We start from the raw sequence: 26373 nt of genomic DNA, 5'->3' as shown, positions 1-26373 counted from the left end.
TCTTCCAAAAAAAAAGGTCCTGAGTTCAAATCCCAGCAACCACCCGTAATGAGATCTGGTGCCCTCTTCTGATGCGTGAAGACAGCTACAGTGTACTTATGTATAATAAATCGGAGCGAAAGCCGGGCGTGGTGGCGCACGCCTTTAATCCCAGCACTTGGGAGGCAGAGGCAGGCGGATTTCTGAGTTCGAGGCCATCCTGGGCCTACAGAGTGAGTTCCAGGACAGCCACGACTACACAGAGAAACCCTGTCTCGAAAAAACAAAAAAAACAAACAAAACAAAACAAAAAAATAAATCGGAGCGAGCAGGGACTGAGCAAGTGGAGCTGACAGGAGCGAGCAGAGGTACTAAAATTCAATTCCCAACAATCACATGAAGGCTCACAACCATCTGTATAGCTACAATGTACTCATATAAAATAAATAAATCTTTAAAAAAATTGGCATAATCTTAGTTTAGTTGTAAGGGCCTAGCTGCTTCTCCCCAACTTACCTCTGACTTTGCCTATAGTTTTTCTGGAATTTCTGCTCATGATGGGAAGAGTAAGGATCCCAGCGCTTCTTCCACTCTCAGCAATGGTAGAAGACAGGAGGCATGCTGTGCCCACGTGTCCAGGAAGAACATCACCCTGAACTACATGCTCACTGAGATCTTCCTAAAAAAAAAAAATGAGGATCAGGATATCCTGAGTTAGTGTGTGTGGGAGAATGAGGATGTTTGGCAAGCAAATGTCATCTTATGTATGTAGAGGTCAGAGGACTTGTCAAAGGTGGGTCTCCTATTATGTGGGTGCCAGGGAGTGAACTCATGTCATCAGGCTTATTAGCAACACTGAGCCATGCTTCAAACTATGCAAAAATCTATTACATTTTTTAATAGATTTAGTTATTAAATGAATGTGTGTGGGGGTGAGGAGGTGGTAAATATGCACAGTGCCTGTGGAGGCCAGAAGAGGTCAGATTCCCTGAAGATGGAGTTCCAAGAGGTAGTGAGCTGCACCACCCCTGCACTAGAAACTGAGCTGAAGCCACTCAAAGAACAGAAAAGGGCTCTTTAACCATTTACCTACCTTTGTAGGCTGCCCTGAATTTTTAAATATTGTTAATTTTCAGCCCCCAAAAACCTTCAAAGTGAACTTGGAGTCTACAGAAGACTACTGATAAAAAATCTAGGAGCCGGGCAGTGGTGGCGCACGCCTTTAATCCCAGCACTCAGGAGGCAGAGGCAGATGGATTTATGAGCTTGAGGTCAGCCTGGTCTACAGAGTGAGTTCTAGGACAACCAGAGCTATACAGAGAAACCCTCTTTCGGGGGGCGGGGGGAAGAAAGAAAAGAAAGAAAAGAAATCAGGACTAGAACTTAGTTGGTAGGTACTCGCCTAAGTATTCATGAAGCCCTGGATTTGATCCCCAATACGAAACCAGACATGAGTGTACATCTCTGCAATCCTAGCACTTGGGAAGTGGAAGCAGGATTGGGATTAGTTCAGGTCCTGTTCAACTACAGCAGTTCAAAGCTAGTCTAAACTACATAAAACCTTATCTCAAAGACAAATGTACACACCATAGAGTCAAGCATAGTGACACATATCTATAATCAAAGGCAAAGCAGAGTGTATTTTTAGTAAGATCTTAAGGTACACACTAAAGTAATGAAAAAAAATTCAACTGCATACAATATTTTTACAAATTCCCATCATCTTACAGTTCGATCTATAATTTTAAGAAATATGATCACAGAGTAATTACATTAGATCTTATGTAATAAGAGGCAATCAAAAAGTCTCTCACAAAAATATCTAAAATACAATCAAATTGAGTAATTCAAAGATTATAACTTTTAATTATATGTAACAAGTTGTACTTTAAGTCTAAGTCAAGTTTTAAGTCTACCTTGAATTCTATTGCTAACAAGAAAATGTGGCTAAGTACTACCACTGGGTGGATGTTCTCTTACCTCAAAAACAGAAATCAGCAGAGGAGAAAGGAGCTAGAGGCTAAGAAACCAGTACATATAATCTACAGGTCAGGCACACCTTGTAGGAAGCAAAGAGCCAACAATCTCTAATGTAAATGCCATTGGGTTGGGACATTAGCAGCATAGATTTTTCAAAACCTGACATTAAGTTTTAGTAACGTTTTGGAAGCAAGATAGCTTAGCAGGTAAAAAGCCTGCTATGAAAGCCTCGTATCTTAAGATATTTTTCTATTGTTGAGAGAATGCACCATGATGCCTTGAGGGTGAAAGGGTTATTTCACCTTATAACTTGTAGTTCATCATCCAGAATTGTCAGGGTAGAAGTCAACACTCGAATCTAGAGGCAGAAACTCACAAACTTGCTCCTTATGGCTTTCTCAGCCTGCTTCCTTATACATCCCATCCAGGTCCACGTGCCCAGGGTGGCACAATGAACTAGACTCCCCTTATCTGTCAATAAGAAAATACCCACAAACATGCCTACAGACTAAAATGCCTACAGAGGCATTTTCTCTATAGCCCTCTTCCCAAGTATCGCTAGGTTTGTGTCAAGTTGAAAAAAAAAAAAAATTCAGCACATCTGGAAACCTGGGTTAAACAGCAGACCTACATACAGAAGGGACCAAATCTCTAAGTGCCCTCTGACATCCACAGGAGCACGTGGCATACAAATCTCACCAATACACACCCCCACATATACACCATATACCCCACATACATACAATAAAGATTTCTATTAACTATTGTTAAACATTTGTATTAAGTTATAAAATAAAGTTACCATCACAGGGAGTTGAATAAAGACAGGCTTGAAGCTATGGGTGTAGTTCACATGAGAGGCTAGTCAAACATGCATGAAGCCCTGCTCCCATTTTCAGCACCACAGAAACTGGGCATAGAGCTCATGCGTATAATTAAGGCCTTCCTTAACATCATACAAGTTCAAGGCCAATATGGAAGGGCTACAAAGTCCTCATTAGGAGAAAAAACAGACTACTACCATGAAAGAAATTCCGTTTGGTTATCCATGAGTGGGTACACAGCTGCCTGATCCTCTTTAATCAATCTATGGAAAGTTCTTTGGAAGATTTATATTATTGCTTAATAGGCATAAACATCTTGTCCTGATTTAAAATATAATTCTACTGAAACTGTCTTATTCTGTTCTTCCAAATGTTTCTAAGAAGCAAAATCTAACCATATACAAAAGTAAGTTCGTGCCTTGAAGTCTTTGGTCCCTCACTGATATAACTACTCACCTCAAAAAAGTCAAAGATGAGTTCCAGATTATCTGGTTCCATTGTTTGTATGCTGTACTCTGTCCAACGATCAGGCTGTAAGCCATACCCACATTCTGGCTGTGAGTGCCTGCACTTGAACTCATTGTCACTTATTAAGGATATCTCCAGGCTGTTGGACATTTTGTGAAGAACAGTGGGAGATGCCTTATCATCATCATCATCATCATCATCTTCCTCCAGACCCTCTAGTGTGAGCTTTACCCTATATTGACAAGAGAAAATAATCCCAGTAAGAATGATTCACATCATGTACATAAAAACAAAAGTATTCTTAAATAACGAAAAATCAAGGAATATCCATACTACAAGTTTACTTACCACACTACCAACTCTATAGCTAGCTCTACATTTCTTAGCCAGGAACTCTTTTTTGGGAGATCTCATTTTAGCAGATGATTTGAATGATGAATTAAGCTAAAGCCTATCAGTACATTTTTAACTGTACATCATTCTGTGTTTCTATGAAAAATTTCTTCGTCTTTTGTTTTGCTCATTTGTGTGAAACAGGGTCTCATATTATGGTGGCCTGGTACTAGCTATGGAACCCAGGCTGGACTTAAATGCCAAGTAATCCCATTGTCTCAGCCTCCCAAGTGCTAGGCCTGAGCCAGGACTGGAGTCTCTATGCATGGATAGTACTATCTGCATGTGTATATTTATATGTAACATTTCTTTTTTTTTTAAAGATTTATTTATTTATTATATGTAAGTACACTGCAGCTGTCTTCAGACACACCAGACGAGGGAGTCAGATCTCCTTATGGATGGTTGTGAGCCACCATGTGGTTGCTGGGACTTGAACTCAGGACCTTCAGAAGAGTAGTCGGGTGCTCTTAACTGCTGAGCCATCTTACCAGCCCTATATGTAACATTTCTAATCAAATAAACCAACCAAGAAAATATAATATAATAATAAGCCTCAGAGCAAGAAAAACAAAGACCAGTTTCCTAATCCAAAGGGCCTCAAAGGCAAGTCTACTCCTTAAGAGAGGCAATTAGGGCTGGAGAGATGGCTCAGTGGTTAAGAGCACCGACTGCTCTTCCAAAGGTCCTGCGTTCAAATCCCAGAAACCACATGGTGGCTCACAACCATCCATAATGACATCTGGTGCCCTCTTCTGGTGTGTCTGAAGACAGATACAGTGTACTTAGATATAATAATAAATCTTTAAAAAAAAAAGAGAGAGGCAATTAGCTGCAGACACTTTATTGCCAAAAAGAACACTAAAGTCTGCAATATTTCTTCCATCAATTAATAGAGATTAACCAAATGAAGCACCACCATGTAGAAAACGAGTTATTGTAGAAGGTAACATTACAAAATTTTTTTACTCTATATTTGCTTTTACTTGATGAGAACTGAACCTAGGGTCTCATCCATCTAGCATTCTAGATTCAAATGGAATTTGACTTACAAATAGAACTTTTGCTCTCTCTGTCCCTGTCCCAACCACTTTTGTAAGCCATATAGTTGAGGTTTCTTTGACAGGCTAAAGATGCAGATTACTTTACTAATAATATTATTCTGATATTGCATTATAGAATCTGTCAATAACTCAAAACAAAAACCAACATCTCCTCTCAGAAAGCACATTCTTTTTTTTTTTTAGGTTTTTCGAGACAGGGTTCCTCTGTGTAGCCCTGGCTGTCCTGGAACTCACTCTGTAGACCAGGTTGGCCTCGAACTCAAGAGATCCGCCTGCCTCTGCCTCCCGAGCGCTGGGATTAAAGGCGTGCGCCACCACGCCCGGCAGAAAGCAATTCTTAGGAATTGTTCTAGACAAGTATTAACCACCCAGAGGTTAATAAACCAGGGGAGACCAGAAATGTACAAGCAGATAAGAGAAAAAAAGAGGAGGAGGCAAGTTTAAGGAAAGGGATCTGTGATGGGAAAGAAAGGATTCCTTCAAACAGCTATACAATGCTGTAGTCCACTAAAGATAACAGTTTTCCACCTATAAATGAGGCAACCAGGAAGGAAGGAAGGAAATAAGGAAGGAAGGAACCTTTATAAATTGGTGCTACTGAGTTGCATGTTCACTGCTATATTTAAAATGCAAAAGCTAAACCACGTTTTAAAATTACTGAGGCTCTTACAGACACATTTGTTTCCTAGTCCGTGGGGGCTAGGCCTATCACTAATATAAATTTGGGTGAAAAGGATGACCAGAACAGTCAACTATGTCTAGGTATGCACATTTATTTCAACAGGAATCAAGTCATTTAACTTGTAGAATCCAACTACATAGAGTTGTAAGAAAGTATTTCAGAGCCGGTCGGTGGTGGTGCACACCTTTAATCCCAGCACTCGGGAGGCAGAGGCAGGTGGATTTCTGAGTTCGAGTCCAGCCTGGTCTACAAAGTGATTTCTAGGACAGCCAGAGCTACACAGAGAAACCCTGTCTCGAAAAAACAAACAAACAAAAAACAAAACAACAACAACAAAAAGGATTTCAGTGAAAGGCAAAACCATCAAATTGATTTCTATATAAACAAGATTGGCATTAAGATTCAGTTTTGTTTGTTGTTTGTTTTTGAGACAGGGTTCCTCAGTGTGGTCCTGCCTTTCCTAGACTATAGACCAGGCTGGCCTTGAACTCACAGAAATCCACCAGCCTCTGTATCCTAAATGCTGGGATTAAAGTTGTGTACCACCATCAATAGGCAAGATTCAGTACTAATTTTACACTCAAAAAAGTGCAGCACAAAGAAAAAAAGTACTAGTAAGCCAACTAATGTCTTACTCCAATAAGCAGTAAGACAATTCACTAAACTGCAGAGCAGTGCATGCCTATAATCTTAGCACTCAGAGCAGGCTGAAGCAGAAGTTCAAGTCCACTATGGGTATACATTAAGATCAAAATACAAAATCAAAAACAAAAAAACAAACAACAACAAAAACAAAAAAAAAACCAGTTTTGAGTCCAAATAGCCAACGCACCCATACTAAATTCTATGTACCACAATAGCTAATATATTTCTTACCTGTGATTGGGATATGTATTATAACATACTTGGCATACTTGGGTAATTATAAAGATTTAGAGTAAATAATATCATTATAAATTTATATGAAAAGATAACCTGGAATTCTTTTTTTTTTTTAAAGATTTATTTATTTTTATTATATGTAAGTACATGCCAGATCTCGTTACGGATGGTTGTGAACGGATGGTTGTGAACCACCAAGTGGTTGCTGGGATTTGAACCTCGGACCTTTGGAAGAGCAGTCGGGTGCTCTTACCCACTGAGCCATCTCACCAGCCCTAACCTGGAATTCTTGATTCCAAAACTACATGATTAATGTTAAGAGTAAACATCTTAAATAAACCACCTTACTCAGATGCTATTACAGAGAAACTAATTTAACTCCTGTTGTAAAGTGTGTCCATCAAACAGGGGAAGAGGAGGAAGCAGAAGAGGAAAGGAAGACGAGGGGGGAGAGGAAAGGAAGAGGAGGGGGAAAGAGGAGGAGGACACAGTGGGAAGCACCAGAGTCTGGAGCTCCCAGGATAACTTTTACTTTCATTGTCAAAAACATCACAATGTTTATCTCTGAAGGCCAATTCTAGCAATCCTTGCTGTTTGTCATTTTCCTCTCCCCATAAATCACTTCTGTTTTATCAGTTTGAAAGCAATACATGCACCTGGAAACCACTTGATTTTACAAAAGTGAATTTTTCTGGTTGTAAATTTTACTGTTACAAATGTGTAAAGGTAGCAATTTGAGAGGAACGAAACAGTTCATTATCCTAGAACCCTATAGACTGAAAGGTTAAAACTGTAAGTAAGAAATCTACAGTAATAGAAAAAATTAGTGGCCTAATAAAACAATCACTTGGTCATACCTAAATCTCGATTTTTTGAACTTTTTCTTGCTAATTGAGACAGGAGGTTTCTCAGAAAAATGCAGACGCAATCTTATTTCAGTCTGACATGTAAGCCATCCAGAATCCAGTGTTTCAACACCATCTGGAGGGATAAATAAGAAGGATAATACAATTACATATTTTTAAGCAGTCTGGTTATTAAGACATATGTATTAAGAATTCTAGTTCACATTTATATTTCAGTACTGATACTATGTAATACTGTCCTTTCCCAACATTAAAAATTACTGTGTTGCTCTAATTAAAGGTAATCTTAAAATGTATCACTGAAAAAGAATTTCCATTTGAAGTTAGAAGAACAAAGCTAAATGACTACTAATAATCAGCTACTTAATGACTCAAGTAAATTAAGAAAGTCTATAAGAATTGCTACTGGGGTTGGAGAGATGCCTCTGTAGTTAAGAGAACTGGCTGCTCTTCTAGAGGACCTGGGTTCAATACCCAGCACCCACACATCAGCTCACAATATCTGTAACTCTAGTTCCAGAGGATCTGACATCTTCACACAGACATACAAGCGCAATAAATTTTAAAAAGAAAAAGATGGCTGTGCACATATTAAATTCCAGCACTCAGATGGCACAGACAAGTTTGAGACCAGTCTGGTCTACAGAGCAAGTTCTAGGTCAGCCATGGCTGCACAAAAGAAACCCAGTGTTAAAAACCAAAAAGAAAAAATTGTCATTACAGGCCAGGCATGGCAATACACAACTCTGATACCAGGACTCAGGAGACAGAAGTAGGCAGGGCTCCACCAGTTCCAGGTCAACCAAAGCAACAACCTAAGAGATCTTGCCTCTGCTTCTGTCTCTGCCTCTGTCTCTGTCTCTCTTTTGAGACAGGGTTTCTCCATGTAGCCCTGGCTGTCCTGGAACTCACTCTGTAGACCAGGCTGGCCTCGAACTCAGAAATTCACCTGCCTCTGCCTCCCAAGTGCTGGGATTAAATGTGTGCACCACCATGCCCGCATGAGATCTTGTCTCAAACAAATAATAAAAATGAATTTATTGGGCATAGAACATCTTCCAACCCAGCACTCAGGAAGCAGAGGCAGGAGGATCTCTGAGTTTGAGTGAGACCAGCTTGGTCTAAACACAGACACAGACACACACATACAGAGAGAGAGACAGAGACAGAAACAGACAGACACACACAAGAGAGAGAGAGAGAGAGAGAGAGAGAGAGAGAGAGAGAGAGAGAGAGAGAGAGAGAGAGAGAGAGAGAGAGACCAGTATTGAAGATGTGAGAAACAAGAAGAAAAAAATGAGTCAGCTCTCTGACTCTCACACTAATATGTGCCACCATAACAAATGGTGGAATAACATGCTGTCAACACTGCTTAGCTTGAAGTTACCTACTATTAAACGTAATACATTTTCATAAATACCAGAAGTGCTTAAAAAAAAAGGCTTTGTTCCTGAGGTATATCTTAAGATGCATTAACAAATCAATTTTCAAATATTATTTAAAGAGTGCATAAAATCAAAGAAATGCTTTTTTATCCTAAAAACTAGCTAAAGCTAATATGACAAGGGAAGTGAAAAAGACAGAGACAAAGCCAGAAATGCTACAATTTTTAAGCATAAAAAGTAGTTAACATGACAGAAAATATGTCCTGTATTACAGCTCAAGAAAAAGCCATTCTCTGCGGGCTGAAGTGGGCTTCTACCTTTACTTTGTCTCAACTACCTGTAACTTGAGGGAATTTGCTACCCTTTTCTGGCCTCTGAGAACACCTGTACTCAGATGCACAAACATATACACAATTAAAATTAAAATAATCTTAACTGGGTGTGGTGGTGCAGAGGCAGGCATGCTATGAGTACAGCGAGCCACACTGTTTCAAAAACTAAAACTAAAATCTAAAAAAAAAAAAAACAAAAAAACACCAACAAGACATTCTCTATAAAGATCTAAGAAAAAAATAGCATGTTATCTTTTGTTAATAATGCAAGACTTTACCACCGGGCATGGTGGTGTACCTTTAAAGGTGTACACCTTTAATCCCAGCACTAGGTGGTGTACACCTTGGAGGCAGAGGCAGGCAGATTTCTGAGTTCGAGGCTAGCCTGGTCTACAGAGTGAGTTCCAGGACAGCCAGAGCTATATAGAGAAACCCTATCTTGAAAAACCAAAGTAAGAAATAATGCAAGACTTTAAAAATTAAGCATTAAAGCCATTCAAGCATTTTAGACTATATTGTTTTATGATATAATACTTCCTAATGAAAATAATGGAGAAAGGTTCAATTCTTTTTCAAATACTGCTATGGCATATACACTGCCTCTGTGCTTAATGCATATAGGAAATGCTCGCCAAACATTCTTGCCAAGAAAGCATGCTTGCCACCAGCAACTCATCTCTGGTCTAGGGTCAGACCAAAGGCACTTGTAACCCTGTCCCACTTCTGACCAAGCATGAGACAAGGCAACACAGCAGCCTGGTGGACTGGGAGACATCCGACCACCAGAGGAAGTTTGAATTCTGAGGATAAAGTACTAACCAGAGCAGAAAGGTATAAAAACAATTAACATTTTCACATATTTTGAAGATAATTTTCAACTTAACTAAAAATTAGTTTTGAAGAGTCAGCCAGAATTACTAGAACATTCTGGCTGTCTGGATTTATTGTAAACACATTATTTAAACATACAAAATATACAAAAAGCCTACAAGTAACATTTAGCTCTTTGAATGTTCTAAAGAACAATTATATTTCAACATAAGAGTATTAAATAAATGGTATGCTAACATTTCCATACTAAGAATATATAAAAATTTTCTACATATACATCATGTGTAATTACATCAGAGTGACTAGCTAGCATATCTTCCTCCTTTACCAGTTATATGTCTTTATAATTAAATAAACTCAAAAATCTGAAATCACCAAACACTACATACAAAAGTTTGAAACTATTTATGATTTAACAAAATATACTTGTCTGTTTTCAACACTGCACTGTGTTCTCAGTGGGCTTCATTTTTCTCAATGAGATGTTAGCAGGTCAAGCATATTAAATGTTTTCAAAATTCAGTCTCACTTACTGTGGATGCCAAACTGTCCATCATCAATAATGATTTCACTTTCTAGAATTCAAGGAAAATAAAAAGCCTAGTTAAAACTTGATGTGTACAGAATGAACAAACAACTGAGAATTTAAGTACTGCTTAAAACAATACGCCTATAACACTAAGCAGCCTAAAGTGAACAAGCATGTTTACTGTGCCTCTCCGTAAAGTATTTCCTTTCAGGAAACTAGCAAGCAGGGTTGGTCCTCCAGCCCTGATTGCTCTTACACAGAAGGTCCTGAAAAGGTGCCCTAGAGGACTGGGGGAAGCTCAGCACCTGCCATGTGTGCACCTAAGGAGCTACTGGACAAGAGATCCCTGCTTATGTCTCAAACCAACAGTCTTGGCACAATTAGAATGCTTATTTTTAGGTGGTGGACTTCCGGAACTTGGCTTAAGTGTGAATTTTCTCAAACCCAACAATGTTACAGCCAGCCAGTTTTATAAACAGCATAAGCTGTGCATAAAGAGCTGTTGAGAACTACTAAGAATAAATACTTGCACAGCCCCTCACCATTTCAAGATCATGAAAAAGGATGCAAATCTATCTGTCTAGTGAAACATGAGATATGCTTCCTCAGCCCTCAGCCCAGCCTATTGCAAGCAAGCCTGAAATAACTGTCCAAATAAATGGGGTGTTTCCTAAAGATTGTCCAGGAGACTGCACATTGTCTGTACATTTACATCGCTTTCCCCTAAAGCAGAACGTTAATTTCTACAAGAAGAGAAATAAAATCATTTTACTTCTCACAACGCCAAAATATATTTAATTTCAAGATGCATCCAAATGCATATTGTTTTAAAATACCTAATTTTCATAAGCTCTGACTTCAATAAGACTATTGTAATTCTAAAGATGCTGCCATAAAAACTATCAAAAAACATATTAAAACATATAAAAAGAAAACCCAAAGAATGATGGAATGAGACATCTATAAACAAAATGTGTTCTTTAAAAAGGGCAAAGCAGAAACTCCCACCACTTCCTAATCTAAACTACAAAAACCACAATCTCAGTTTTGATTTTTTGTAGGAACTAAAACATGCACTTCACAGGCTAATTCAATTCACAAATACAAGTGAGTAGTTTCATGTATGTAAAATGGGTTAAGATTTTTTCAGCATAGAAAAAAGTAAAGAGAGAAATGCCATTTCTTGTCACAGAATATTGAATTAAAAAAGCAAAAACAAGACAAAACAAAAAGACAGCCAAGAGGGAATTTAAACCAATTAGAAGAATATATGTCAAAGAAATGTAAATTCATTTAAGTATTTACTAGTATTTAAAAAACAAGTATGATAACTTTATTAGCATTCAAAGCTGAACTTTTAAGAGATTTTGTTTTGGATCAATTATTTCTTAAAATGTTCTCTAAACTTGAACAAGAAATCTAATGATGCCATGACTCCTCAGTCAAGAATGTGATCACCTTCCAACTCCAGATTGAAATAAATCTTATAATAATCTAAACCCCCAAACAAAAGTCAGTAGACAAGCATTTCTAATAGTTTATAAAGAAAGGCTATAAAAACTGTTCAATTTTGAACAAGACCCATGAAATGCTAAGTGAAATCTGGAGCACTGATAATGCAATGCTTCCCTAAGCTCCTGTGCAGCACATTAGTAACTTTATGCATATGCCTCAAACAGACGCAGTTAATGCCCATACCTAAAGGGGTTATTGATCGTGGTTGTAGATGAGTCTCCCACTTGTGAACTATGACTTGACATGGACCACCGATAGTCTGCAATTTAAAAGTTAAACGTCTGCAATAATTTCTTATATCTTATTTTCTACCCATGATTCCATTAGATGTTTGTGGCCTATGTCTTACACTAAATGAGACCAAGAAACAAGAAATTCATCTTGCTAGTTATTCAATACTATTATGTCCCAAATCAGGCATGTACCCAGGTCACAAAACATGATGAAATACTACCAAAAAAAAAAGTTAAAGCAATAAATAAATTAAAAAAGAAACTAGATGAACTGGCACACAGAACTCTCTTAAAGCCATTTGCAAATTTATCCATAATACTTTGTGGTTGGGGTTTTTTTCTTTTAATTCTACTGTAAATTAAAATGAACACCAATTATACCTTCTTTGGAATGTCAAGGGTGTTTCTAAGTACTTTCCTGCTCTCCTAGGCAAAACTGCATGTTTAGAAGACAGGTCTATGAGAGCAGGGATGGCAAAAGCCAAGTACCTCAGGATCACTTAGCACAGGCTACTGCAGGAAGCCAGAGGTACAACAAAGTCCTCTACATTTCTCAATAACCCATGACTGCAAACAACACAAGAAACCCTAGAATACAGGACAGCTACATTTGAAAAACAAATGATGGTGATAAAATTAACATCAAATTTGAGTTCTATGCTTTCAAGTTGAAAAAAACATAGTATAACAACTCCTAATGTGTTCTGTTTCCTTTCTAGTAAAGAAAATGCTGTGCTGCTGCTGACACACAAGAATGAACAGACAGCAAAGGCCCTCTGAGCAAACTCAAGGAAGTTAAAGGAACTTATACTTAAAATTATGTGCCAAAATGAAACTGCAATCTTATGGATAGAATTATTTTTACATATTCTGATAATTTTAATAAAATACAGAAAAACAAAAGATAAAAAGCATCCACTATTGTACTACTTCAGGATTATCAACACCAACATAAACTTTTGAACCTGAATATAAACTTCTGCGTATTTTATACTCCTTTAGATGGCCCTTGCATTGTTGATTTGATAAATGTAAGCATCCAACAAAACAGGCACATTTATTAAACACATAATTCCAGCACTTAAAGCAAACAAGTTAAATTATTTCCCCAAATTTATGAACAGTTTAAAAACTACAATAGCACTGGAGGTTTATTCAAATCACTAATATTGGATATAGTAAAAGAGATGTTCTTTCTCAGTACCTCTTTGCCATTACATTGGCCATCTTAAAATATGCTGAATATTATAATTTTTAGTACACTAAAATCTGCTACATGTTTAAAACTGTTAACTTTTAAAACATTTTTGGGGGGATTGTGGGTATGTGTATGCACATGCAAACACACAGACACACTTCCATCTATCATTTGAGCTTCAAAGAAGTAAATGTATACATTTTAAAAAGGCATGTTTCTTAACACTGAAAGCACAGACTGAACAATTCAAGCCTTACGCATTCCCTCTACCTTTCCCTCGCACTCTTCTTCTACCTCTTAGCTGTCAGAAATTGTCTTTCCTTCAAAGATGATTTGGATTTAGATTCTTAACAAAAGTCAGTAACTAAATGTGAGCTAAAGCATGCTATGAACAGGGATAAAAATTACAGTGAGAAAAGGAGGGTTTATTTTGCTTCAGAGAATAATTCTACAATAATGACTACAGTACATCACCTAAGAATAGCCTTGTGAATTATATACTTCATAGGAAAACTATTTTAATAATAATTTTAATATCTTGACTTTCACCAGTTTTAGCAACAAACCCATTACTTACACAATAAAAATGCACAGACTTGAATAGTGAGGAATAGTCCAAAGGACCGGTTTAATAAGATGATTTCTGTCTATAAGTATTCTCACTATAGATAGATGTATGCTGGCTGGTACACAAAATGTTAGAGTGTAAAAAGCAAACAGCACACCTTCAATCCTAGCACTCAGCAGTCAGAGGCAGGTGGATCTCTGAGGCGGGCCCAGCCTGGTGTACACAGCAAGTTCCAGACCAGTCAAGGCTACAAGGTAATACTCCTGTCTCAAAAACAAACAAAAACAAAAGCCCTAATTTATAAAAACAGTGATTTTTTCTAAGCTGTTGACTATGGCTTTTACAATAGAAAAAGTAATTTTCAATTTAAATTTCACTGATGTGCTTAATAATAAGGCTGTAATATTTTAAAATTTAAACTCTTAGTGATGATTCAAAAGCCTAAATCCTTTATAGTAATATGCTAATCTAATATGCTAAATATCATTCATTCTTTAAAATTTTGAGAAAAGAACTGTTCCATTCTGCAAATGACATGATAAGCTTAAAATTTTGGAATAAAGTGAAAGGTTATCTTTGTAGAAAAGATAACAAGCATTTTTATTAACAGTAAAATACCTACAGTTACTTTATAATTTAATATATAAAATTATATGACTATGGAAATATCTCTAGACATGTATTATTAACAAAAATATTTATAATATTTTCTGAAAAGATTTACTCATTACTTTTAAAAAAATATTTTTAATTATGTGCAGGTATGTCTGCATGTGGGCGTGTCCTGCAGATGTCCTTTAAGGCCAGAGGTGTCAGATCTCTTGAAGTTGTATCCATAGTTTTGAGCAACCCAATGTGGGTCCTAGGAATCAAACTCAGTGTCCTTAACCACTGAGCCATCTCTCCAACCCTTTTCTTAAATACTTGGATACCACTCAATTACACCAAGTACCAGGAAAAACATGTAGACATGTTTAGTTTGTGTCTTTAATACATCAGCAAGCAGAATTGTAAGTCAGGTAAAGGCACTGCTTGCAGACAAACTTTACAATTTAATTTTTACTGATTCCTTTTTTCCTACAGTTTAAAAAACAGGATTTTTAATTAATTAATTTATTTATTTATTTTACTTTACAATACCAACATTTCTAGTAACTCCAAGAAGGAAATGGTTATCCTGACATGATTCAAATAATTTCCTAGCAAAGCATTTGGAATCCAGAACAATATTATTGTATAAAGAAGCTACTCTACAAAGGACAACGTAAAAATGAAAAATTATTTAATACCTGACTCACTTGTTAAAGCATTTTAAAAAATAAGAAATGAACAACAATGAGATTTAATAATGAATTAAATTATGAATATTAGCCTTAAAAGTGTGATGCTTAATACATAATGGTGTTTTCAAAAAGAAATTTTTGAAGAAATTCTCAAAAATTATATTCAAAAATTGGGTAACATTTCATTCTGAAAAAAAAATCCATTAATTCCTTAAATTTAAAATGTAATTCCTCAACAAAGTAGTTTAAGGCTGGACAGATAATTCAACAGTTAAGACACTGGCTGCTTTTTCAGGGGACTCAGGTGTCAGTTTCTAACATCCACACACATTAGCTCACAGCCAACCACAACTCCAGTCCCAACTGTGATGCCCTCTCGTCTGTCCTCTGGGTGTAGCAAGCACACGCACAAGGTGTACAGACATACAGACACACAGGCAAAATACTCATAAATGAAATAAATCTTTTATTTAAAGCGTATTTAGTGAAGTTGTGTGAAATCAATGGACACTGAGGGTACACTGTTCTATTCTAGGACTGTTCATCTACTTACTTTGTTTACTATACTTAAAGGAAACAGCTGCTACCTATAAAATTATTAGAAGTTAATATAGCACCCTAACATTTTACTATATATAACTTCACAACTTCTAAAACAAACATGTAGCTTTGAGAAAGGAAGAGGAGGGGCTCACAATATGCTCCCTTCCCTGTGTTCCACAGATTGACAATGGTACTACGAACAGATGTTTTCTTTAGTGGGCTAGACACTGCCAGTGTTTCATTCTCCCATAATAACCCTTTCCCTGTGCTCCTGTAAGTAACTCCAATTAAACTCACTGGCATGAGCATGCATGCATGCACACACACGCGCGCGCGCGCGCGCGCACACACACACACAGAGAAACAGAAAATAGAAAAACTGAGAAGGACTTTACAACTCTATCAAACTAAAAACAAACATGTCGAGAAGCAAAGTATGGAAAAAAACATATGAATTGTGACCCTGTATTTGCTTACAATAATATTTAGTGATTAATGGGACCCAGGAAGCCTGCATTCCAAGCCCTTCACTTTATGGATAAAGCTGGCATCCATCTAAGGGTAAAGAGCCAACACAAGTTCAGCTGCTAAATTCTGTAGCTGCCAAATTCTGTAGCTGCCTAGCTAGAATTCCCACAATTCCTGCCCAGTGACCCACTCTTATGGCCCAGGTCAGCTTTCCTACCAACCCTAATATTCATAAAATAAGGATTCCACTAAGTTATATACTTTCATGATTCAAGATTCCTTGTGTATGTCTACCATTTTTTGTCAATATACCCTTAAGTCAAAGTTTCATAATTATAATAAAAAATGTTTCATCTTATAAGCACCACTAACTTTTAGAAGTGTCACTTTAAACTGGCATGAGGGGGAAAAAAATGTAGCCATATGTGTGGGGGTTTGTGTAGCTATTTACGCTAGTCCATGAAAAACATACTTACCAGGGCAGCCCCTGCATCACACGGTACATGTGTGCACGATACAGAGCAAGCACCTACTTGAAGAAACACACTCACCAACATATACTGTAAACTTTTGCAAGTATTACAAGGGAAAATTCTGTTACTGTTTAGCAGATGTCCTGCCAATTTTCTAAAAGGAATCAGTGGACTGATTTGTTGCTTTCGGTTACGTGGTCTATGAAAAGAACAACACTACAGGTTGGTTTACTGTGGCCTGTGTTGACAATAGTTTTATGTAACTATGCCCAAAGGACTTACTGTCCAGATTCCCTTTTCCAAATAAAATTTAACTTCCCATTACACAAAGTTTTTCTATAGCAGGACTCAGACTTCTAACAACAGGCGTGATTTGATTATCCACACATTATTCAATTTGAACTGGAAGACCTGACCATGAGGTACAACCCCTAGACCAAATAAACACGTGTTCTTTGTTGCTAGACTATTGTCAAGATAAGCCAACACAATCATCACCCATAATGTAATTTAAATTCAATTACTGGATATTTACATGAAATTCTTATAATAAAAAACGTAATAGGTGCAAAAGACAGCTGGAGTGGATTTGTCAGTTTTTATGATAGCTAAGAGAGTGAGGTAACAGTGGTTGCTACTATTTAATATGTAATAAAAGTATCCCATAATTCTCAAAGAAAATATAATTTCCCAAAGGCCTAGTCCATATTTTGTTCCCCACACATGCACAAGTGAGGCAAAGGTAAAAATCCGAAGGGAGAGAATCTTTTTATTAAATAAACTGATGTCTGTAAACTAAGGAAACAAGTTAACATTTTCCTCCTCTGAAAATGAAAACAACCCTAAACTAATGAGCTGTGGACAGGCAGACTGAGGACTAATAGATGCTCAAAGTTTTCCAAGACCCTGCCTGATCAGCAGCAGCATTCCTGGGGAAGCTCAAGAGGAGTCACTCTTGTTTGGTAAGCATTAAATAATGTAGCCACTAAGGAATAGATGGCTGCCATGAAAAAAATTTAAATTAATATGTTTCTCTAAATGTATTTGTACCACATAAAACAAATTTTAAAGCCCTATAACTAGTAACTAGTTTACAAAGTCAGAGAAAATGTACACATTAGCTAACACTGGGTAAGACACTGCAGCCCATACTTACTATTTATTAGTCTTTCAAAAATCCCAGGAAAATGTCTGAACTATGTACTTACCTGGTTCTCTTTCTTTCTTCCTTTTTTTTTTTTTTTTTTTTTTTGGTACTAAAATGTTAAGAATTCTATTTCTTATTTGACCAAAACATACTCATTTTATTTCTAATGTTTTCAAACTTAAATTTGTTACTATGCAAAGTCCTACAGAAATAAAAAATATACATAAAGAAAACATACCTTTGGTTCTAAAAAGCAGCCTCTGAAGTAGCGGTACTTCACTGACACTCCTCTATTGAGAGCAATCACTGCTTTCCACAACACACTGAGGGGTGAAGACAAAAAAAAAAAAACAAAAACCAACATTAATATCAAAGTAAAATTTATGAAGAACTCTTAATTCAGAAAACTTCCCAAATAAGGACTCTACCCATGACCTAACCCCAGGCTTGCTCAGCAGGCAGTGGGAATGCAGCAATTAGCCCATTCTCAAAGAATTTCCTTTCCCGAGTGGGTGGACAAATATATAAGCCACATAACACTAAACTAACAAGGCTAGGTGAGGTGGAGCAGGTCCGTAATCCTAGTATTTGAGGCAGAGGCAGAAAAATTCTGAGCTCAAGGTCTAAGTGGACTGCAGAGCAAGTTCAAGGCAAGCATGGGCTACAAGGTAAGATCCTGTGTTTAAAAAAAAAAAAAAAAAAATCCAAATTTGAGGTAACTCTGTGAGAAAACTGGGTTTGAGACTTAAAAGATGAAAAAGAACCAGACACACATATCACCACATGAATTCTAAAAAACTCAAAGCAATCCAAGAGTGAATCCTGTCCATCGTCCTTTCTTCTCACTTCCCCAGAGGTGCTTCGTGTTATTACAAAGTTTTGGAGTGCACCCTTAGGTCATAAGTGAGCCATAAACACTGTCAAGTTAAAGTCTCAAGCCTAGCTGTTCTTTATTCTTTAACCTAAAAAATCATCTCAGGCCGGGCGTGGTGGCGCACGCCTTTAATCCCAGCACTTGGGAGGCAGAGGCAGGCGGATTTCTGAGTTCGAGGCCAGCCTGGTCTACAGAGTGAGTTCCAGGACAGCCAGGACTACACAGAGAAACCCTGTCTCGAAAAAACCAAAAAAAAAAAAAAATCATCTCAGCTAGTATTTGTCATGGGGACACTGGATGTATGCATGGAGTATTTAGGATAATCAGTAACACACATAGCCACAATTCGAATAAGGGACACCTTTATTGACATCTTTTCATTCTATCCTCACCACTTTGCTGTGGAGATTAGAAAATCAAGGCCTGACTCCATGAGCTTGACTCAAGATTACAGCTAGCTGCACACACCTAGATCCGTCCTTTCCCTGTCCACTGCACTAGCAACAGACTTATACTGAGCTTCGTGCTGCTAGTGACTACATTTCTCTTTGTAGCTCAGGAATCAAAGTGCATGTTCTAATCATTAACATCACATACCTCCCAGAAGGTGGTTACAGCTAAGCATGGCAGCCTATACATGTGATACTGGTTAAGGGGCCGACATCAGAAATTTGTAAGCTCAAGAACAAAATGGGCCTGGACTATAGTGTGAGTTCAAGTACATTTTGAGTAAGTTAGTTAAGATCCAGTGTTAATATACTGGGTGTTGGGATTTGAATTTAGGTATGTGAGAGCAGATGTGGTAAGCTGGGGAATGGTAGGGCACACCTTTAATCCTAGCACTCAAGGGGTAGGGACAGACAGATCTCTGAGTTTAAGGCTAGCCTGGCCTATATAGCAAGTTCCAAGCCAGCCAGTTACATGGTAAGATCCTGTGTAGTAAACAAACAAACAAAGAGACAAATAAGAAGTTTAGAAGAAGCTAGCAAAATGGCTAATAACCACACTTAGCCGGGTGGTAGTGATACACGCCTTTAATCCCAGCATTCAGAATGCAGAGGCAGGTGATTTGTCTGAGTTTGAAGCCAGCCTGGTCTATAAAATGAATTCCAGAACAGCCAGGCCTACACAGAGAAATCCCTTCTCAAAAGAGTAAAGACACTTGCCACCAAGCCAGATAACCTAAATTCAATCTCTAAGACTCACATGGTAGAGAACTACTCCCAAAACTGTCTACACGTGCCACGGCATGGGTAACCTTATACACATATGTACACATGAAAAATTAGTAAGTACATAAACAAATACAACTTTAAAAGAAAACTAGAGAGTGAAAGAGAGATCTCAGCAGTAGAACATTCCTCTAGCATGAACAAAAGCTGTAAGTTTAAGCCCCAGTACTTCCCCCAAATGACAAATAACTTCTCATGCACATGTACATGTATATGTCTGCAATCCTAGTGCACAGAAGGCTGAAGCAAGAGGGTCAAGTTCAAGACCAGCCTCAAAGTAATAACAGTAATAATTAAATGGCAGTATGCATGTTTAGCATGTGTATGAGGGCCTGGACACACACACACACACAAAGAAAATAACAATGGAATGAGAAGCCTAGAGATAACACCTAGATTTTGTTTTAAACAAGACAAGACTGTTACCTTGAAACACGGTGGTAAAGCTAATGTGGTGGCACAGGCCTGTCCTAATAACTGAGGAAGCTAAGACGGGAAGTTCAGACTAACCCTGGGTAACTCAGCAAGATACAATCTCAAAAATCAAAAACAAATGGTTGTGTATGTAGCTCAGTGGCTTAACTCTTGCTTAGCTTATGCAACATCATAGGTTCAGTTCTTAACTCATCCAAAACAGGGTGAGGGCTCTTCAGGACAGGGGAGTTCTTTGGCATGGCTCAGTGAGTAAATGAGTTTGCTGCCAAACCTCTTATTACACAGTGGCATACAAACAAACACATACATACATACATACATATGTATGCCATTAAAATGTAATAAAAGAGAGATGAGGATGGCAGGAGTCACAAGATATCAAGACATCTTGAAGAGTTCTGAATGGGCTGGTGAGATGGCTCAGTGGGTAAGACCACTGACTGCTCTTCCAGATGTCCTGAGTTCAAATCCCAGCAACCACAAGGCAGCTTACAATGGCTGGTAATGAGATCTGACGCCCTCTTCAGGTGTGTCTGAAGACAGCTACAGTGTACTTATGTATAATAAATAAATAAATCTTTGGGCTGGAGGGAGCAGGGACCAAGTGAGCAGGGCCGACCGGAGCAAGCAGGGTTGGCCTGACCTGATTTAATCCCCAAACAACCACATGAAGTCTCAAAGCCATCTGTACAGCTACAGTGTACTCACATACATAAAATAAATAAACCTTTAAAAAAAAAGTTCTGAATGGAAGTAATAAGAAACCTCCCTGCCCTATGAAGTGATTTTATGAAGTGATTTTAATTTTTTCATAAAAATTAAGCTAAAAGAGAAACTATATAGATAATAATACTTCAGCAGTCCCTATGTTTATAATGTGAATGTCACAATTACTCTGCAATCTGGCATTTCTGCACTCACCTGTCTCCTGTCTCGTTTTCATTAATAAGAGCCACAGCATTTTGAGGATTCCAGTTTCCCAGGGCATCACAGCTTCCACATATTGCAAAGACCTCTCCTAAAGAAACCAGAGCTGTTAGGCTTTTCCAAACAAGAAACACTCCAATTTTAGGAAGCAAGAAGAGGAGTTTCAGTTGTCTTTTGTTTTTGTTTGTTGTTGTTGTTGTTTTTAGTCTCCCTGAGTCAAGGAGGAGGAGAGGAGCCTCAGGCAAGACTTGACTCCCAGCCACTCTACCACCTTGTAAGTTAACTGGACTTTACTCTCTATACCAGAGGCGGCAAAAACAGGTACAGAAACAAGCTTTTCTTTATCTATTCAACTATTAAGCAAGTAAAAAGCATTCAAGAAATGAAGTGATCAGATATGATCTAATGTTTTCGAGAATATTGGGGACTAACTATCCTGGCAGTCAATTGTCTGACATTTCTATAATTTTTGGAAGCTGTGTATCTGCATTTCCTGCGTAATATTTATTCAGTCTCAGGTATCTGATGGGGTTGAAGACTAGATAGTCTTTCTAGAAGCTTAAGTTATTTAAGGTTTAAGAAGATGTTTTAGGGCTGGAGAGATGGCTCAGCTGTTAAGAGCACCAACTGCTCTTCTGAAGATCCTGAGTTTAAATCCCAGCAACCACATGGTGGCTTACAACCATCCATAATAAGATCTAAGGTTCTCTTCTGGGGTGTCTGAAGACAGCTACAGTGTACTTGAATGTAATAAAGAAATCTTTGAAAAAAAAGATGTTTTAAGTCTACGATGTTTTTAGGATGGTAAAACAAATTCGGATAAAAAATTATTTAGATATAAAACTCTGAACTCACCAGGATAGGATAGATAATAGAATATTTTCTCTTGAGTTGCCAAATACAAGAAGACTGAACCTTTTGAATGTAAATCTTATGTAATAATTTCCATAATTATTTCATAATTGTTCCTATTATGTTATTATTTTAACAGAAAGAGCCTTTTTATTTAGGAAGAGGGGGTAATTGTTGAGGTTTGGTCTGTTGCTTCATATTGTAATGCTAAATTCTGTACACTAAGGTCTAATTGCCTATGAATCAATTCTCATGTTTACCAGCTTTTGTTGTGCTCCTTAATTTAAAACTATTGGTTAATATCTATAGCCTACAGAAGAGAGGTAGACAGAGCTTCAGAGCTTTGGTTCCCAGGCTTGGGGTCTGATGAGAGACCACTGGAGGGAGAAGAGGGGAGGAAGGAAGAAGACTCCATGGGGTACATGGATCATGAGAATATGGTCATGAGGGCTGGCTAGTTGAAGTAGCAGGAGAGGCCCAGGGGGAACATGGCAAGTTATATCCAAGGGTTATTGACAGGGAAATAGACAAAATAGTATAGCAGGCTGATTTCTGCCCAGATCTAACGTATTAAGGCTAATTATAAAGGTTTTGTGTCTTTTATTTGGGAACAGAATGACCAAAGGTGATATAGAAACCCCCAATTAATTTTTACTACAACACATTGGTAATATATAAGACCCTATCCCAAAAAGAGTACAGTATAGGGCTGGAGAGGTGGCTCAAAAGAGACCTGCTCTTCCAGGTCCTGAATTCAATCCCCAGCAACCATATGGTGGTTCACAACCATCTGTAATGGGATCTGATGCCCTCTTCTGGTATGTCTAAAGACATCCACATAAAGAAAATTAAAAAAAGAAAAAAGTACAATGTAGTCTAGTCTCTCCAGAAGGTTACGTATAGGAGCCAAGTGAGCAGTGAGAAGCTACACACCAGGTAATGGGCAATCGTCATCTGAAGGAGTCTACCTAGGTTTCTGGCTGAACATAAAGCATGCGCACATGCACGCACGCACGCACAGACAATCGCTGTGGCGGTTGCTGCAACAGACATGACAGCTATACAGAAGGAGTCAATCATGGAGTCTTGGGACACATTTACTCTACTCCTTATCTGTACCAAGCTCTGTGCTAGGTTCAAGAATTCAGCATCAAGACATGATCATGTTTTCATAAAGCTTAGCATCTGTCACAGGGCAAATTATTCAAGTAATTTAAAAATCTCTGGAAGATCTACAAAAACAGTGCCAGAACCTTAGGAAATTTCTCAGAGGCCCTCTCACCGTCCTCACCTTGATCGGTGAGAGTAAAAGAAGAAGAAAAGAAAATGCTCGGAGCTGGAGAGATGGCTCAGTGGTTAAGAGCACTGACTGCTCTTCCAGAGGTCCTGAATTCAGTTTCCCACAACCACATGGTGGCTCACAACCATCTGTAGTGGGATTTGATACCCTCTTCTGGTGTGTACTCACAAAGATAAAGTAAAATCTTTAAAATAAATAAAATTTTTAAAAAAGAAAAAGAAAATTCTCAAAAGAGGAAATGGGGAGAGGAACAGCAGATCTGAGGAACTGAAAGGCAACCAATATAAACAGAGCACAGCAAACAGCAAGAGTCACACCCAGGTGTAGTAGTATTTGGCCTTACACCAATTATTTCACAGCACTTTAACAGGCAACAGAAATTCCGAAGTAGCAAATAATTCAATTTTAGCCAAATATTTCAACTTCTTACAGAATACCCATCTCTATCTGTGAAAAAAGTTCAGTTTTCTTTCCTTTTTTTTTTTTTTTTTTGCTTTTTTTTTTTTGTTTTTTGAGACGGGGTTTTTCTGTGTAGCCCTGGCTGTCCTGGAACTCACTCTGTAGACCAGGCTGGCCTCGAACTCAGAAATCCGCCTGCCTTTGCCTCCCGAGTGCTGGGATTAAAGGTGTGCGCCACAATGCACGTTCAGTTTTCTTAACAGCAATAAAAGATACCTTGAGGGGTGGGTGTACACTTGAAGTATGTGTCTGACAGACAAGGCATTTGAAAATTGGGCCCAAGAGGAAGTGTGGCTGAACCAACACATGTACACAGGTGTGGACCAGCGCACCCTTGGACTAGAAAATAAGGTATTAGGCTTCAGTTAGGATAGCTGGTAGTACTGGCATCAGAATTTAAAATGAGTGGAGGATTTCTGAGGAAATCCTTAGGCTAGCCGGGAATACAAAGTAAGACCCTGTCTTTTAAAAGAGGTAGGCAAGATAACATTTAAAAAGACAAAGTCTTTGTGACATTTTGGAAAGAGAAGGCAAACACAGCACTGCACCAAATTGGCATGACCTGTGTGACAGAAAACAATTCAGGCTGCTGGATTCTTTTCTGTGGATGCCAGTAAGAGCATAGGTATTACCTGAAAAGTACAGCAATGGACAATGCTTACAATACCAAAAAGGACATTCCTGGGGCAGACATGACTTTTGCCGTGATAAAGAAGGGTGAAGGTTCTGAAGAGATGGCTCAAGTTAGGAGCACTGGATGCTCTTCAGAGGTTCAAGCTTAACTACAGGCATCCACACATTAAGGATACACATTACACACACTAGGGGTGGGGAGCTTTTCAAATGACTAATTTTAAAAACATCTGGCAAAGAAAAAATGTCTACTTTAAAGAGTATTTTATAAAGTAAAGCTTTAGTTTACCTGGTAAAAGAGTTCCTCTTATTTCAAAAGTGACCTGAGAAGGTGTCATTCTGATGGAATTATTTTAGGATTTCTGCTAGGAAAGAAAAGAAAAAATTTTACTAACTGTATAAAAAAAAAAGTTATTTTAGCAGCAGTACACAATGGAGTTAGGAGTATAGTTCACTGATAGTGCTTGTCTAGCACACACAATACCCTGGGTTCAACCCCAGCACCACATAAACCTAGCATTCGGGCACTGACAGAACAGAAGCTCAAAGTTATCTAGACTACACAGTGAGTTGGAAACCAACTTGCATTGAATGCAACGACACAGAGGATAACTCAGAGCAAATGCACTTGATGACCCAAGTTCAATCCCTAGGTCTACAATAAAAGTGGGAAAAAGCCAATTCCTGAAAGTTGTCCTCTAAGTTGTGTTCCCCACATACATACACTTAAATAAAATTTTAAAAACTTCATTGGTTTGGATGGTAGTGGCTCATTCCTTTAAGGGTAGCACTTAGGAGGCTGAGACAGCCTGGTCTAGAGATCAAGGCCGGCCTGGTCTACAAGTCCCAAGACACCCAGGGCTACAAAGAGAAATCTTGTCTAAAAACAATTTAATTGGTGCACACTTATAATCCCAGCACTCAGAAAGCAGAAGTAGGAGGATCTCCAGGACAGCCAAGACTACATAGAGACCTTGTCTCAAACAAAAGATGTGGCCGGGCGGTGGTGGCGCATGCCTTTAATCCCAGCACTTGGGAGGCAGAGGCAGGAGGATTTCTGAGTTCGAGGCCAACCTGGTCTACAAAGTTGAGTTCCAGGACAGCCAGGGCTACAGAGACAGGGTGTCTCAAAAAAACCAAACACCGCCCCCTCCCCCCCCAAAAAAGATGTGTAGACTTTTGTAATTCTGTTATAAATTTCTTTTAATTTTTAAAATTTCAAATGTTTATACAATTTGATCATATACCACCACCTCACTCCAACTCCTCCTAGTGCCTTTTCTCCCAACTTTATGCCTTCCATTATCTTTAAAAAAAAAGTAACTTTGATAGTAAGGAATAAAGGGGTACAACTAAAAATAAAACATGCAAGTAGTCATTTCAAACTCCTTATATACAATTGATTGCATTAAGTATCTATTAAGGCTCATGGCTTTGTTACATATTTCCCAAAACTCAAAGACTATATGGACCAGAAAACTGCAAAGCAGGTGTGTCCAAACTTTATTTTTAGGGAGTCAAGATTCTCTTGGCACATACTTTCTCTTCTGATAAGCAGCTGTGCTAAGTCACCATTATCTTTCTTAGCCAGGCCCAGGTTAGGGTGAAAGGAAAAAAGCCCACAGACAGAGAAAAAGCTTAAGTAGAGACTTCGACTAGAGTCAGAAAAGCAATAGGACCCTTTCAGCTCCACTACAGAAACCAGCTTTGTTTAGCAACAAGGTTCCGAGTCTATTTTTAATATACAATGTAACTGGTTACCCACACAAATCCTCTCAAAATTTAGTCTTTTCAGTTTTTTTTATAGGACAAGCATATTAAAATTCTTTAAATTTAGTCTCAACTACAAACTATTACATAAAACTTGATCTGATGTTCTTGTGGCCACCGCATTCTTTCTAGTTATCAATATCATTCAAAAATCACACAGCTGTTCTGGCTTCTACTCTCTTCTGACACAATGAAGGAAAACATTCTTCTTCACTTTACAGATTTTCAGAAATCCACACTTCTTAACA

At 38.0% G+C, this 26373-nt stretch overlaps 1 protein-coding gene across 4 annotated transcripts in view; it reads right to left on the bottom strand.

Moving 5' to 3' along the window:
• Gpcpd1 (glycerophosphocholine phosphodiesterase 1) overlaps nucleotides 1–26373 on the bottom strand; it is a 48292-nt gene that overhangs the window by 17726 nt on the left and 4193 nt on the right. For 2 of the 4 annotated variants that reach the window (XM_085833955.1, XM_085833959.1), the window contains exons 2-9: nucleotides 24645–24717; nucleotides 21106–21202; nucleotides 17882–17966; nucleotides 11914–11989; nucleotides 10220–10261; nucleotides 7130–7253; nucleotides 3240–3483; nucleotides 496–658 (exon numbers count right to left, since the gene is read on the bottom strand). In XM_085833955.1, coding sequence (XP_085690081.1) covers nucleotides 496–658; nucleotides 3240–3483; nucleotides 7130–7253; nucleotides 10220–10261; nucleotides 11914–11989; nucleotides 17882–17966; nucleotides 21106–21202; nucleotides 24645–24693 — 880 coding nt within the window. In that variant the 5' untranslated portion in view covers nucleotides 24694–24717. Of the gene's footprint in view, nucleotides 1–495; nucleotides 659–3239; nucleotides 3484–7129; nucleotides 7254–10219; nucleotides 10262–11913; nucleotides 11990–17881; nucleotides 17967–21105; nucleotides 21203–24644; nucleotides 24721–26373 lie in introns of those variants that run through there. The other 2 variants (XM_085833957.1, XM_085833960.1) reach the window with 2 other exon arrangements.

The sequence above is a fragment of the Mus caroli genome, unplaced genomic scaffold (genome assembly GCF_978045245.1).
Source record: "Mus caroli unplaced genomic scaffold, Mus_caroli_1 scaffold_2, whole genome shotgun sequence".
NCBI classification, from domain to species: domain Eukaryota; kingdom Metazoa; phylum Chordata; class Mammalia; order Rodentia; family Muridae; genus Mus; species Mus caroli.
Note: the sequence above shows the minus strand (reverse complement) of the source record. Positions and strands in the feature narration are given on the sequence as shown.